Genomic DNA, 14,298 nt, shown 5'->3' with positions numbered 1-14,298 from the left:
GTTTGTTATTAACTTTTGAATCTTCTCGCTAACAAGTTTGTTCATAATTGTTGGTTCCATTTCTTCAGACGCTTACATTGTTATTCCAGTAGATGGTGACAAGTCTACATTCACTCCGAGTAGGCAAAAACATTGACGTTTTTGGAGAGGGGGGGTGCATGCCACTTGCACACAGATATCATACCAGCACAAACATACACAATAATGATTTTTTTCTTCCTGCTCTGACTACCAGCAATCCTTTATGTATACGACGTATGTTGGAATGTGATTTTGATAGGTGGTCTATATATAAGAATGTGTCTGAAAAAGTCCTTGAATAGTGTTCATAGAAGAGTGAGAACCCTGAGATCCAATTCCACTACACTTAGCCTACATGTGGATGATAACGATAATACTTAATTTAAACAGCATTAGATAAAAGCAGTAAATAAATAATGTTGGCATAATTGGATCTGATTCTTTATTAGCAGTGTAAAGTGTTGACAATTCAGTTATGTTATAATGTGTCATCTTTTATTTTAAAACTCTACCAAAGTGTATATAAAAATGTATAAATTAACATTTACATCACAGTACTTTAGGATTCTTAAACTCATGAAATCCATTATTATTTGGAATCAGTATGACAGTGGTTAAGAGAATAAGGATAATATTGCTGAAGTCTGATAAGATTATGGAGAACACTGTCCAGAAGTCCAGATCTATTATTACAGACGTGATTTAGATTGTGCCAGCAAGCCTTTCTGCTCCAGGATCTGTCCAAAGAGCCGAGCAGCTTCCTCAGCACATCCACGATGGATAGTCAGTCCAAAACCTCCATGTCTGTAGTTATGGATGACCTGAAGTGAATGAAAACAGCATGGTGTGTGAAAAGAGGAAGAGTTAAGCTAATAAAATAGTGCTCTCTTCACTACAAGCTGACCTCAAATGCATGTGGTCCAGATCGCATGGTCTCTCTCTCAAGTCTAACTTTGCTGCGTGCGGGCCTGAGACCAGTCCAGTCGTCTACTATCCGGGCATGCTAGAAAGAGAAAATTGAGCAGATCTGTTTAAAAGAAAAACTTCTTAGATAACAAATCTGGACAACTACTGATCTCCTACCTGTAGACTGGGCTCAAGCTTGCAGGCATCTTCCCAGATTATTTTATGGTCAACAGAACTATTCTGCAGATTCCAGTTTCCTACTTGGAAAACTCCACCCACAGTGACTAAACGACTCCTGCAGAAACCAACAGAGTCAATCAGACCTAGGACAAGACTACATTTTGCTTTTCATAATAAAGATAACTCAGAGATAAGGTAAACAAACACAGCATGTTTGCCTTTATGTATGTCTTAATAAACTGACTGTGACCATAGAGAAACTCACCCAGGTATGATGTACGTCGAATTACCTGTAGACAAGAAATTATGTGTGGTGATCCAGTGTTTTATCCAGGGAGCATCTACCTGTTGACATACAGCACATAATTTGAGATAACAGTGTTTTGTCTAAAACTCAAACCATGATTGAATTTTATCCACTAAACCTCACCTTAATGATCTGTCCTCTTCCTGGTTTGAGCTCAGGATCAGGTTGTAGGTCTCCTGATCGGACACCAGAGCAGTTGATGATAACATCAGCACCACTATCTGCCAACTGGAGACCATTTTTTGCAAACTTTGAGCACAATCACTTTACAATTTAGATGAGGTTCTCAGTAATAAGTAGGTCAAAAACTGGTTGCTTTACTTGTCTTACTAAACTATGAAGTTCCACTGCATCTAGTATAAGTATGAGTGATACCGAAAACTGCAGATCACTGCTACACATTATGATTATAACTGTTTAAATAAGGAATAATTGACAACGAATTGAATTATTAGAAAATAATGCACACCCGAGGTGGTAATGCGGTTAACACTTGCCTGGAACTACTTTAGCCGTGCATTTCTCTGAAAATAATTGCACACCTTAGAACAATTAGTCAACCAATCAGATCCAAGCATTCAAGAGCCCCGCATAATATTAATTATTTTAAATAAATAAAATGTAGTTTTTTTAGAAGATTTAGATTTAATATTGATTTATCATTTCTTGAATTTAACATCTATATTAAAGCTTTTCAATTATTGAAAAGATTAAAGTATTCCAAAAAACATGTGCAAACCTCTTTAAAAAAACCAATCTTTCTCTGATGAAACTTGACATTTCTTTGTTTTAACCTGTATAGAGAACACCAGAAAATTATTAAAATGTATATGTTGGACATCTATATGTATATGCATACAGTATGTAGCTTCATCCAACTTCAGGTTACTGTTAAGATCTCTCACCAATCCATAAGCCATGGCAGGTATGTCTTTCCTTCAATCATGAGAGTGGTGTTGAACCATCCATAGCTGGGAAATGAACATATGACACTGAGATCAATTACTATCAGTTGAACTGAACTTAAATAAATCAAACTGAACCTTAAATATCAGCACTTAAAAATTAGGTCTGCCCTGCATGACTCAATTTGAATGTCCAATTAAGCTGAATATTACTTCATGTCTTGTACGGGACTTTGACATTAAAAAAATGTCAGCAATTTTTGTTATAGGACCTGAGCATCAATGGTGAGTAGACCCTATTGGAATTGCTCTGTTTATTGAACATGTGATTAGATGTAGGTGATATGTACCTGTATCCCGGGAACATATCTAGTTCACGTTTAGTTAGCGGGCGAAAGCCCAACACAGCGTCTTTAAATGAGGGGTCCTGTTTGAGCGGAGCAGAGAGACAGCTACAAAATATGCCTTAAAAATAAAGCATTTTAAGGAGGGAAATGAGAAGCTTCTCACTGGTACAGTTTCAGTGCACAGGCTGTAGCCAGACTGGAGGAAGATTCCCATTTTCACTGAATCGGGAGAGCTGAGGAAACTTTGTAGATAATCAAATGTCTCTTTGTTCCATTTACTGTGAAAATAAAATAAAAACATTTTATTCTCTACTAGATTATACAGCATCTCTGAAAACATGAGGGTGTGCTTCAACTGTTTCATATGCACTTTTGAATTTCCTTCAAATGAAACCTCACGTCTCTTGTACGTTCCCCTTGTCATATAGATACGGCTGCCAGAGTCCAGCTGCCCCGTCACTGGTGGTGAGTGGAGTGAAGACATCAGCATACACCTCTATGGTGAGGGGGGTGACCCGGCCGTGGAAGTGCTGGTAGATGCTCTGAGCCGTGGAGAGGCCGATGACCCCAGCTCCAATGATGCACACCTTCATGTCTGCAGAAAATAAGTGCCATAACAGGCAAATACCTCTTTTGTTGCTCTTTGCTGCTTTGAACACTTAATTTGTTTTTCTTGCTGCAGGTCTTTTGCCGTCACTCTGGGTTTTTTTTTAACCTGTCTTCTCAGAAATCTGGTTGCAGTCGTTGATAGCTTCCTTTTTCTGACACATCCAGGTAGTGTAACAACTGTTCCTTTAACTTTTAACTTTCAAACTATGCTTCCAACAGTGTCTCTAGGAACATTTAGTGCATTCGCTATCTTTCTGTATTCTGTTTCTTGTTTGTGAAGTGTGATTAAATCTTCTCTTAACTTTTTGGCCCATTCTTTTGACTTGGCCATATTTCTAACATGCAGTCAAACGTGACACTCCCAAACCTAGCCAGTTCAGATATTTCATGTGTTCTAGCTCAAGCACACCTGGTGCAACCAATGAAGCCCTTGATTACTTGCATCGGGTGTGCTTGAGACAACAATTGTTTTGCAGATTTGTGCTGTTGTGAGAGATTCTATTTAGTGGTTGAATCATTTTGAGACTGTGGATGCCGTTGAAAGTTGCATTTTCAGTTGAAATTGTGGAAACCACTTGATAAACCATTTGTTGTGTTAAGCTATTTCAATTACTTTTGTTTGATTTGTAAATTGCAAACAGCTTAAAGTCTGTTCTTTTTGCAGATAAATCTGATTTGCAAGGGGAGTTGAATAATTTCGATACCAAATGTATATGTGGGATAGTTCTTTGTACAACCCCCCTGGCTTTTTGTTTTACTTTCTCAGCAGTTCTTTTTTTTTCTGCAATTAATTTCTGCTTTGTCTTTGTATCATATGTGCAAATAAAGTGTATCCCTGTCCATTTTAAACATTATCACCAATCACCAATGCTGCTATGTGACTAAACTTGAAGAATCTGCACATCTACACATGCAAATGAATACATAAATGCAAACTGTTTTCCTTATTGGTCACCTTTATGTAAGAATCCATTGCACAGAAACACAGTTTCACTCACCTGAATTAAATTTGGCCAAAATATTAGGAAAAGTCCCATATGCTCTTATTGCCACTCTCGCACATGCACTGCCTTATGGTACAGTGTAGATTGATTTAAGCTGAACGATTTAAACTGCACTAATTTGTCTTTGCACAAATCTTGGATGACAGGGTAAAGTCCACTGGGTTATATTAGAACCAGCCTCTAGTGGCCACTTCTTGATGCCTGTTAATTATTACACTTGAGCAAATACATTTTTTAATTTATTTAATTCATAGGTCAACTTTGTAAAACCTTGGAAAATATTACCAGTTGGCCTAATATTCATGTTATGTTAACATAAAAACATACACAGAACAAGAGAAATAATGTATACAAGAAAAAGGAATTTAAATATATATATGTATGCTACATACATTTAACACACACACACACACACACACACACACACACACACACACACACACACACACACACACACACACACACACACACACATTAAATGTATGTAATGTAAATTAAACGTATATTTAGACAACAATATTTCTGTTAGCTTTATTTGGTCATTTACAAAATCATGCACATACAACAAACATACACAACACCTTATTGTCAACTAAAATGTATTTCCTCCCCCATACCACGTGGATGTATGGCTTGAGTAGATGTTATGCTTAATAGTGAGTGTTTTAATTCAGTTCAGGTTTAAAAATAAAAAATTAACATTACAAAGCATTAAAGCAATACAGATAAACGTTGGGGGAAAATAGACAAAAAGGTACACATACACGAATAAGTTGCAGGGTAACAACAACAAAAACAAGAACAATGCAATACATTTATATCTTAAGAGGACAAAAAGGATAAATGTAGGGATACCGTTTTCATTGCTTTGGGTTTAACAGAGCTTTGGATAGTTTCCATGTATTTGTCTAGAATAGATCATCTTTGAATAGAGAAAAAATATTTTGAATCTCCATTCACCGAAAAAAGATTAGTTTAGAATTTCAGTGCCCTGGCATGTTGTATACGCCACCTGTGGCGACAAGTGGATGTCTTTTTGTGCTATATTGAATTATGTCATTGAATCACCAATTCAACCGATTTGTAATTGGAGAGTGGTTTACGACTGCAACACTCCTTTAAACATACAGGTACATGAAAGAGTCTGAGGGTTGGGCCGATACACTATGCCATTGTCCATCGCCGATGGCTGACAGACATTATGATGTTGAGCCGGCAATATTTACCATTGCATGCCTGTTCATATGGCATGGCTTTTATCAAGCAAAAAACAAAACAAAGATCGCCTAAATAAACTGAGTTTCAGTAACCTCCTCCTTTTCCTTACATTCCCACAAACAATAGGTGCACCCAGTTCATTCAATCAACATCTCCAAAGAGATTCAGATTCAAAATACTGACTCGTTCAGTAAATCCAACCAATGATATGCTCCACACTCAGCCCATATTTGAATGCTATTGGTCCATAATGAAGTCAGTCTTTGATGAGTCAAAGTCAGTCAAAGCAGTCTCTCGCTTCGAAAGGGAGATAGATTCGGTGAACAAGAACGATTCGTTCACATAAAAGATTCTACTACAGGAAGCAGCAGTAGTAGTCCGTCGTGTTTCAGCCACATGCGGCAGTGAGTGAGTGAGTGAGTGAGAGAGAGAGAGAGAGAGAGAGAGAGAGAGAGAGAGAGAGAGAGAGAGAGAGAGAGAGAGAGAGAGAGTGTGTGTGTGTGTGAGAGAGAGAGAGAGAGAGAGAGAGAGAGAGAGAGAGAGAGAGAGAGGCACCAAACAGCTCATGTCAAAGCGGATTCAGTGACAGAAACAACGCCGATCATCGGCTCAGCCATAATGGCCTTTTAACAGTGGCCCCACCGAGCGCGTGGAGTTGCAGCAGTCCCCGTGTATCTGGCGCTGCTACGGCTAGGGGAAAATCCGCTAGTCGGTTTAGCTTGTGACAGTTAGACTGGCCGTTGTGCTGGGAGTTTTCCATCCATGGCTCTGGTAACCCTCCAGCGCTCGCCCACTCCCAGCGCGGCGTCCACTTCCAGCACCACCACCACCAACGCGGGGGAGGTAAGTGGAAATAAACACGCTGAGATAAGATGATGTAATGTTTTGTAAAATGCATAAAGGGACACATTTCAATTAGTCACGTAGGCCCAATGCTAATACAGCTCAGGCTGTAGAGCTAACCAGCGGGATGCCATCAGGGTTGATGGAGGATTGAACGCTGTGTCACTCTGTTGTGAGATGACACGATTCGCCTTGGGCTTTTTATGCACTAGCCTACAGTACACACTTATGTAGGCTATATTATATACATAAAATAGTCACACATACATACATATAATTTTTGGCCTAAGTTGTTGAATTGTTCTTGATCAATAACCTTCATCTTGTGTTTCTTTGTGATTTTGCTTAATCTCTGTTGGTGGTGTTATGGTAGTGGTTAGATGAGGTGTGATGCTCTTGATTTGGATCCTGATCCATTCTGTCACCAGGAGAGAGAGTTTGACAGGGCTGCTGTACTTTATTCAGATAATGGCATGCTTCCAGGCTGTCCTGTGATTTGTGGTTCAACGATTGTGAAAGAATACGTCTAATACTAGTAAACGGACCACAAAACACTGTGTTTTGTTTGGTACAGACTTAACTAAGGATTAATTGTGGAGACCATGCCAAGTCTTAAAGGTGCACACTATGTTTTACTACAACTTTATACAAATGAATGACACTTTTGGTAATAAATCTTTGAAACTATCTACACCCACAAAAGATGAAGACTACAGACATATCAGCCTATAAAAAGCTGTTATGAAGCGGGACGTCAATTTATAGGTGCCGCTGTTGACATCACATGACCAGCCTTGTCATGCAATTGAGTGAGTCAGCGTGCAAAGTGCTTTGCAACGCATAAACATAAAAGCTATGTTCTTTGATTATACTTACTAATTAAAAATGTATGTCTTTTTAATTTGGGCTATGATGAGATACTTCCTGTACCATGTTCCAGATGGTATTGTTATTATTTGTTCAAACACATCTTAATAAAACAAGCACATCTTAATGGGGTGGTTGATTGCGATTTCATTTTAAATAGTGTGTAATGTTGCTGTTGGTGCATGAACAGTATCTGCAAAGTTGCTGCGCTGAAAGTTCAACGTAAGCTGAGATATCGTCTTTTAAAAATCAGGAAGTTTAATGCCTACAAAAACGACTTGAATGGGACTACAACGAGATACTTACCGGGTTTTATACGTAACTAACCAATACATTTACATCAACCCTCCCCGGAATATGCAAAAAAATGGGCATGGCCATATTTCTGCGGCGTTGTCGAAGAGGGAGAGTTATAGTGGAGAGCAGTAGCCATGCCGTCGAAAGTGTGTTATTTTCACCCAGCTGTCAGGTCTTCTGTGTTCGTACAGACGCTGAAGTTCAACAACAATGGCTACAATTTATGTTTGATTATGTTCCAGAAAATTACAATCGTAATTTAGCTCTCTGTGCTGTGCACTTTACGGAAGACAGCTTCCAGAATCTCCACAAATTCAATGCCGGATTCAACAAAAACTGTTACTAAAAAATGAAGCAGTTCCAACTTTAAAACCATAGGCAGCAGTTGTTGGGCCACAACCTATAAGTAAGATTTAATAATTTTAAATGTATTTGCATGTAGAATTTCAGACGTAATGTTTTAGTTTTTATCAAGGACGTAAACAAATGCCAGCGCTGGCTTTAGTAGCCACTTAGTTATGCTATTTTGTGTGTCTATGACAAACGCGTACAAACATTTTGGACCTGAATTTGTAATGTGCTAATTTTGTAAATGTATTTTCCATACTTTATGATGTAATTTTTCGATTTGATCAAGAACGTAAACCAATGCCAACGCTGTTTGTTTATAGTAGCCAGTTAGTTCGATGATATTTTGTGTGTATAAGACAAACGTGTATAAAGTAAAAAAAAATGATGTAATCGCAACAGCAAACTTCAGCTGCTGTTATCAGTGTACAGTATGGTTTGTTTACAGGTTTTATGTATTATCTCCATACTTATTACTGTTATAGATATAGATTGCCACTTGTACACCTAAAGAAAACCATACACCAAGTAAACTAAGTTTTGTGAATAGATAAACGGTTGTTCATTATATCAATAAAACAATAACTTTAAAAAACAGTATTACTCAGTCATTTATTCAGTTATATTAAATATTTAATCAGGAGAAAAACATATCTCAAAAGCTAACAAGCAGCCGTAGCATTTTCAAGTAACAGCGTATCAAAATTCTTATATAATAAAAGCGTCGTCAACTTTGCAGCAACACTGACTGAAAACATTTGTTTATTAATAAACAATTAAAATGTCTCCTTGCTATATTTGATGTATTCACAATCATTACTTTTGCCAGTTCTTTGTGACAGCTTTTAGGTGCTTTATTGGCAACGCCACCCTTAGGCCTACATGAATCACCGCACCTGCATTTTTTAAAATGTTCATTTATCGGCCATTATAAATGCCGATACCGATAGTTAGGAAAGTGCCTAATATCGGTCGGCCGATATATCGGTCGGGCTCTAATTAGGAACCAGCTAAAACTAAACAAAAACTTAGTTATATGACAAGATGAGTATACAAAAATAAGCACTCAGTTTATGCCACTGCATTCTGTAGTCATGTTTTTATTGAAAATAAAATGACTTGTTGGTCATCATGGTATTTTGTTGGACTGTGTGCTTCCATTCATTTGGTCAAGCCATTTTAAAAGGGGAACTGTCAAAAAGGGGGGAGCTTTTTGGTCATGGTCTCTCCTGTATACAATGAAACTGTCCAACAACAAAAATAGTGAACACTGCCTTCCCCGTTCCCCATAGTTCCTAATTTGTGTTACCTTATCTCTGTTTTGCAAATCTGCAGGCGGTCAATTTTTGTTACACTAGCCCTTCATGAGCTGCTGTTCTTTGTGTGAAAGTTAAAGGTTCCCCCCACCCGCGCATTTCTTCTCAACAGAAATTCAAATCTAAGTCATTGTGTCGTGGCACAGCTAAGCTCCTCTCATGCAATGAAAGGCCTCCTGTTTTTACCTTTTCATTAGGAACGGGACCCTTTTAGCCGGTCTCGCTAGGAGAGCTGAATGGCCTTTATTAGTTAGTGATTCTCAGGAGGTGGTTCTGAAAAGGGTCAGGAAAACCCTGCTTTTTTAGGAATGGTCTTGTAGGTTTTACATTTTCTTTCCTACATGAGCACCCCAGCTTCACAAATGAATAGTTCCTCTGACGTCACAGTTGTCTTAGTAAACCATTGTAGTAGTTACAACCAATAGGAGGCGCTAGCTGTACACATTTGAACGAAAGAGCACAAAACACATCCATCAGATACTGTATTATGAGAGTACTAACTCTTGCTTTATGAATTATAGACTATTTTTATTATATACACAGTTCAGGGTATAAATCACACTTTCATTCGGTTTCTGTCGCAGTACCAGGGTCAGATTAATAACATTCTTGAACCTCTTAGGAAATGTGGTCTTTTTTTTCTTAGTTGGACCAGACCTTTGTTTTTTCCCAGATTGGAATCTATCTTTAATCTTTAGATATACATACATACAGTACTTAAATCTAAGAATGATTGCATAATGCGCTACGCTGAGGACACACACAACCTCAAACATGAGGACTGGGAACATGCAGCTGCAGTGATGTCATCTCATACAGAGAGAGAGAGAGAGAGAGAGAGAGAGTGGTAGCAAGAAGGTGTGGAGAACTCATTTTTTGAGGAATAATTACGGTGATGTTAGTTTGGTTTTAACGTTCCAAGGGTAAAAATCTGTGCAAGCTTTGTGTGGTATTCAGGTTAAAGTTAACATGAAATCAAAACATTCTTTATGTCGTTCCAAACCTCTATGAGCTTCTTTTTTCACGAAAACACTTAAGGCAAATTTCTGATGAATTTTGAAGAAGAAAAAAAATACAATAGAATATAGAGACAATAAACATGGCTTTAAATCTTTTAGGTGGGTATTATCTATGTAATCAAATGTTAAATAACACTGGATAGTTCTCATTGCAAACAAATTAAAACTATAGACAAGGCGGAAGAAAGTTACCTCTTTTATTTCAGCAGGGTGATACGTGTTGTATCGGTGAGTAATACATGACATCATATCTCTTACTAGTTGACAAGAGAAAGTGAAAAATGGCGGTGGCATCAATGTTCTTTTAAAAATGTAATTTCGCTATTGAAGAAATCCCAATTAAACTGGCAAACTTCCATAAGCAGGCACTGCAGGCTTGACAATTAATCTATAAACATAACTTTTCACCACATCTGTACTTTATATAACAATAGAGATATCTTATACAAAACAAAGTCTGTCTTTAATTAGACTTGGTATGACTATTGAATACTTACTGTTATTCAGATGTTTAATGAACAAGGCCTACTTTTATCATTTTCAGAATTCCTCAATAAATGTAAGATTCCTGTGAAACCAAAATATTATGCTATTATCTTTGATGCAATCCCAAATAGAGATTATTACAAAGTCCTAGATTAACGCCCTCTTAACTTAAACCAACAACCGTCTATTTACAGTGATACAGCATTTATTGGAGATATTAATATCGCAAAAGATAAATGCAGTAACAAATATATTAGAAATGTATTAAAGAGAATTTTTTGCCTTATTCAAGTGATTTGGTCATCTAAATATGAAAACATTTAGTGGAAAAAAGTATGGTCAATAACAAATACGTTTTTTATAAATAATAAAGTTACTACACAGTAAAATTCTACACAGAATTTACCCTGTTGAGGAGATACTTGAATGTTTCAATTTGACATGGAAGACCCGTGTGAATTTTGTGGTGTTGTCAAAGCGGTGATCCATCTTTTCTTTGAATGTGTATATTCAAGATGATTGGATGTCTCTAACGTCATTTCTAGACTGTTTGGAACATTAATACAAATGGATCTGTATGATTTTTTTTTACAATTTTTTTGTACATGATACGATTGATTCCGAAAGAACAATCTCTTTTCTCATACAATTTTTTTATTTTACTTGTAAAATATCTCATTAATGTGAAGAAATGGGCTAAAGCTAAGCCAAAATTTGAACATTTTATAAAATAAATTAATATGACACTACTTTAATATTAGATAATATTAAAAACAAAAAAGCAAAAAAGACTTACGAAGCATTTCAACACTTTAACTTCTTGTAATATTTTACCCCTGGCATAAATTGTTTTTTCCCTTATACACTCATCATATATGTATATTTGTTGTGAGTGGTTTATGTTTGTACAAATTTTGTATATTTTCTGTAATAAAAAAGTGAAAAATGGCAGACGGGGAGACGGATATACGACCATCACTGTACCATCATGTATAAGTGCATCTTTCAAATTTTCCCCATGGTCTAGAGTTAAAAAAGCAAACAAAAATCGCAATACTTGTAGAATTGTAATAATTAAAAATTACATATTGTATCGGCACCCAAGTATCTTGATAGTATTGTTGCAGTCTACTGATGCTGCAGAAACCGCCGCTCACACACATATTTCAGTGTTGTTTTTGAATTCTGTGGATATTTCAGCCAACAGTTTGCTTCGTACATTCAGTTTACAAACATTAAGTTAAAAAGAGTCGCCTAAACTTTATCATTCAACAGAGATGTGCACGTAAGCTATGTTTCAAACACTTACCTAAATGCACGTCCTCGAAAAAGCGTAGTTTTGTAATGTATTTACTTTGACTTCTCGTGTAATGCAATTTCAGATAATTACAACAACAGGAGTAATATTAATATATTTTAATTATTTGGTCAAAAATATTGCTGGTAAAAATTCAGTATTCGCTGGTTTTTGGCAGGGACATGCCCTTAGCGTCCCTACTAAATTCTACACCCTTGCAACTAGTTACATTTTTATTAACTAATTGGCAAAGGCAAGAATAATAATTTATGTACATGGTACTACATGAACATTTATTTGAACTCTGAACATTGTGAATCCCGTATCCCATTTTGAGACTTTCAGATTTGGTTTAAACAATGACAACAGTCAAGAAAATCTGTCAGTCTTCTGTGCTCTCTAAAATGTGCAAATCTAGTATCCACATTAGGACATGCAGCAAAAAATTCGGTATTCCAGTTGTGGGAAAAAAAAGTTTATACAGAAAAATATACGAAAAAGAAATGTTGAATGTACGAAACAAAATAAAGTTGTTAAAACTCATCAAATATTGAGCTCGTTGACAATGCAGATGTGTCTTACATAAGTGCGTCAAAATATAGGTGCATCTTAAAAAGGTATATTGATTTTTTTTAAACGCTCTATCAATACATCACATTATTGATCTTTATCAATGTATCAGTCACGATTACCACTGAGAGTGCCACAAACTTTATTGTGGAGAAATCCACAACCTTTGTGTCTCAGAGCAGTTCGGGACTGCATTGTTACATCCCTATATTTTATGGGGCTTTATAAGAAGTATGACAGCCCCAGTCTTCATGCACATTCTGTATATTGGAAAGACCAGGAATTTCCTAAATTCTTATGGATTTGGAACAATATTCAAACTAGTCCTTTAATTCACATTCTTATTGTGCATATTTGATTTGAATATCACTCTGAAATTACAGAATTAAAATGAGTTTGCGAATCTTCAGGAGCACAATATTGATTTCTACCTTATTATTTTTCACTGTTCGCCCCACGCTGTCTGTTCTTCCTATTAGTAAATCACAGAAAACCTTCATGCATCCATAAAGTCTGTTTCTGTTCACAAATCTCATTATTTCTTCTCCTCATTCTGCCCTGCTTATAAAGTTTTTAAGCCCAGCTTCTGCATGAAGGGACAGATTTTGGTACGTGACAGAAACCCTGGCACAACCAATTCCCCTGTCACAGTTTCTTCCCCTTCAGGCATCCGTCACATCTGACCATGGCTCGGTGCCCTGCCTCCATTCAGTGCTACATCAGTAACCTAATAACCAGGGCCGTCACTTTCACATACAGTGAGGAACTATTTAAAAACACTCTTTGTTATGATGAAACATTATCTCAAGGAGAGGCCCCGTTGTTCACGTTTCAGCTTTGAGAGAACATTTCTCCTTTGTCATATTACGCTGCTGTGAAATATCAAAGCTTTTTTGTTGTTATTTAGGACACATATAGGTCTTGTATTGTATTTAAATGTTACACATTTAGCAGAGAGAGAGCGAGGGATTATGTGGAGAGAAAAAAGAAACATGTTTAGGCCAGATTGTTGTGCGTTGCGCTGGGTATGAGTCGGGTGAGGTTGTGGAATTTGGAAAAGTTCCGAGGCCTGAGGGATTCTGGCCTCTCCATTTATTTATTCCGGTATTGTGCTGACATTTTCAAACAGATGCTGAATTTATAACTTATAATTTGGTTTGGTAGAAGATGTGTGAAGACGTAATTTGATTTATCACATCAGAAAAGATGCACCCTGCTCTGTTCTTTATCTTAAGGCTCAAAGCAATACAATTTAAAATGGATTAGTGTGTGGACATGTATCAGTGCTGTTTTGTTTTAGATAACTAACTTCTGTTTAATTTCTTTTTATTTTCCCAGGACTTTGGAAGTGACGATGAACGCCGGCTAAATCAGAGGTACCAACTGGCTTTTGAATGCAAGATTTTGTATATTGTTGGTGTTGTGTGAGTGTGTTCTCAAGGTCCAATCTGTCAGAGGCAGATGATGAAGAGTGTGTCAGTTCCATGATGGGAGGAGACTTCATCGCACCCTGTAGTTTGAGACATGGTTCTTCTCGACTGTTTTAACACATATAATCAAGGCTATCTGAGGCCAGGCGTCTGATCACTGCTTTCACGACAGCTCTAACACCAGAGTGGCTTTTTATTACAGTTCCAGTTCCTCCTCGACTGAAGTGAGGTCAAGTGGGTTTCATTTGACGCAAACATCTTGCTGGCTTTCACCTATTGGACACTGTATCGCTCCTAATGAATAGTCTTACCTAATGAATAGCGTTAT

General features: G+C 37.0%; 2 protein-coding genes across 3 annotated transcripts in view; one reads left to right on the top strand and one right to left on the bottom strand.

Annotated features, from left to right (window-relative positions):
- Positions 1–446: 446 nt before the first annotated feature.
- Positions 447–3,295, bottom strand: dao.3 (D-amino-acid oxidase, tandem duplicate 3). Its single transcript, XM_077241359.1, has 10 exons — positions 3,066–3,295; positions 2,830–2,944; positions 2,670–2,746; positions 2,320–2,385; positions 2,154–2,208; positions 1,538–1,642; positions 1,373–1,452; positions 1,105–1,222; positions 926–1,024; positions 447–842 (listed from the first exon to the last, which is right to left on the bottom strand). The coding sequence occupies exons 1-10, from the start codon at positions 3,257–3,259 to the stop codon at positions 711–713; spliced, it is 1,041 nt and encodes a 346-aa protein (XP_077097474.1). The 5' UTR covers positions 3,260–3,295; the 3' UTR covers positions 447–710.
- Positions 3,296–5,837: 2,542 nt separating this feature from the next.
- Positions 5,838–14,298, top strand: part of ssh1a (slingshot protein phosphatase 1a) — a 44,829-nt gene continuing 36,368 nt past the window's right edge. The window contains exons 1-2 of one of the 2 annotated variants that reach the window (XM_077241397.1): positions 5,838–6,340; positions 13,879–13,916. In XM_077241397.1, the coding sequence (XP_077097512.1) occupies positions 6,260–6,340; positions 13,879–13,916 (119 nt within the window). In that variant the 5' untranslated portion in view covers positions 5,838–6,259. The remainder of the gene's footprint in view (positions 6,341–13,878; positions 13,917–14,298) is intronic. The other variant, XM_077241399.1, reaches the window with a different exon arrangement.

Source organism: Siphateles boraxobius, unplaced genomic scaffold (genome assembly GCF_051911475.1).
Source record: "Siphateles boraxobius isolate OS27281-9 unplaced genomic scaffold, OSU_SipBor_1 24, whole genome shotgun sequence".
Taxonomy (NCBI): domain Eukaryota; kingdom Metazoa; phylum Chordata; class Actinopteri; order Cypriniformes; family Leuciscidae; genus Siphateles; species Siphateles boraxobius.
The sequence above is the reverse complement of the archived record's forward strand: the minus strand, read 5'-3'. Positions and strand labels throughout refer to the sequence as shown.

Excerpts from the sequence above, each read along its gene's own strand:
- dao.3 (XM_077241359.1), bottom strand. The coding sequence starts at position 3,259 with ATGAAGGTGTGCATCATTGGAGCTGGGGTCATCGGCCTCTCCACGGCT. Across the intron at positions 2,945-3,065 it reads AAGGGGAACGTACAAGAGAC|TAAATGGAACAAAGAGACAT; the intron begins GTGAGGTTTCAT and ends TTATTTTCACAG. Across the intron at positions 1,453-1,537 it reads GAAGAGGACAGATCATTAAG|GTAGATGCTCCCTGGATAAA; the intron begins GTGAGGTTTAGT and ends GTATGTCAACAG.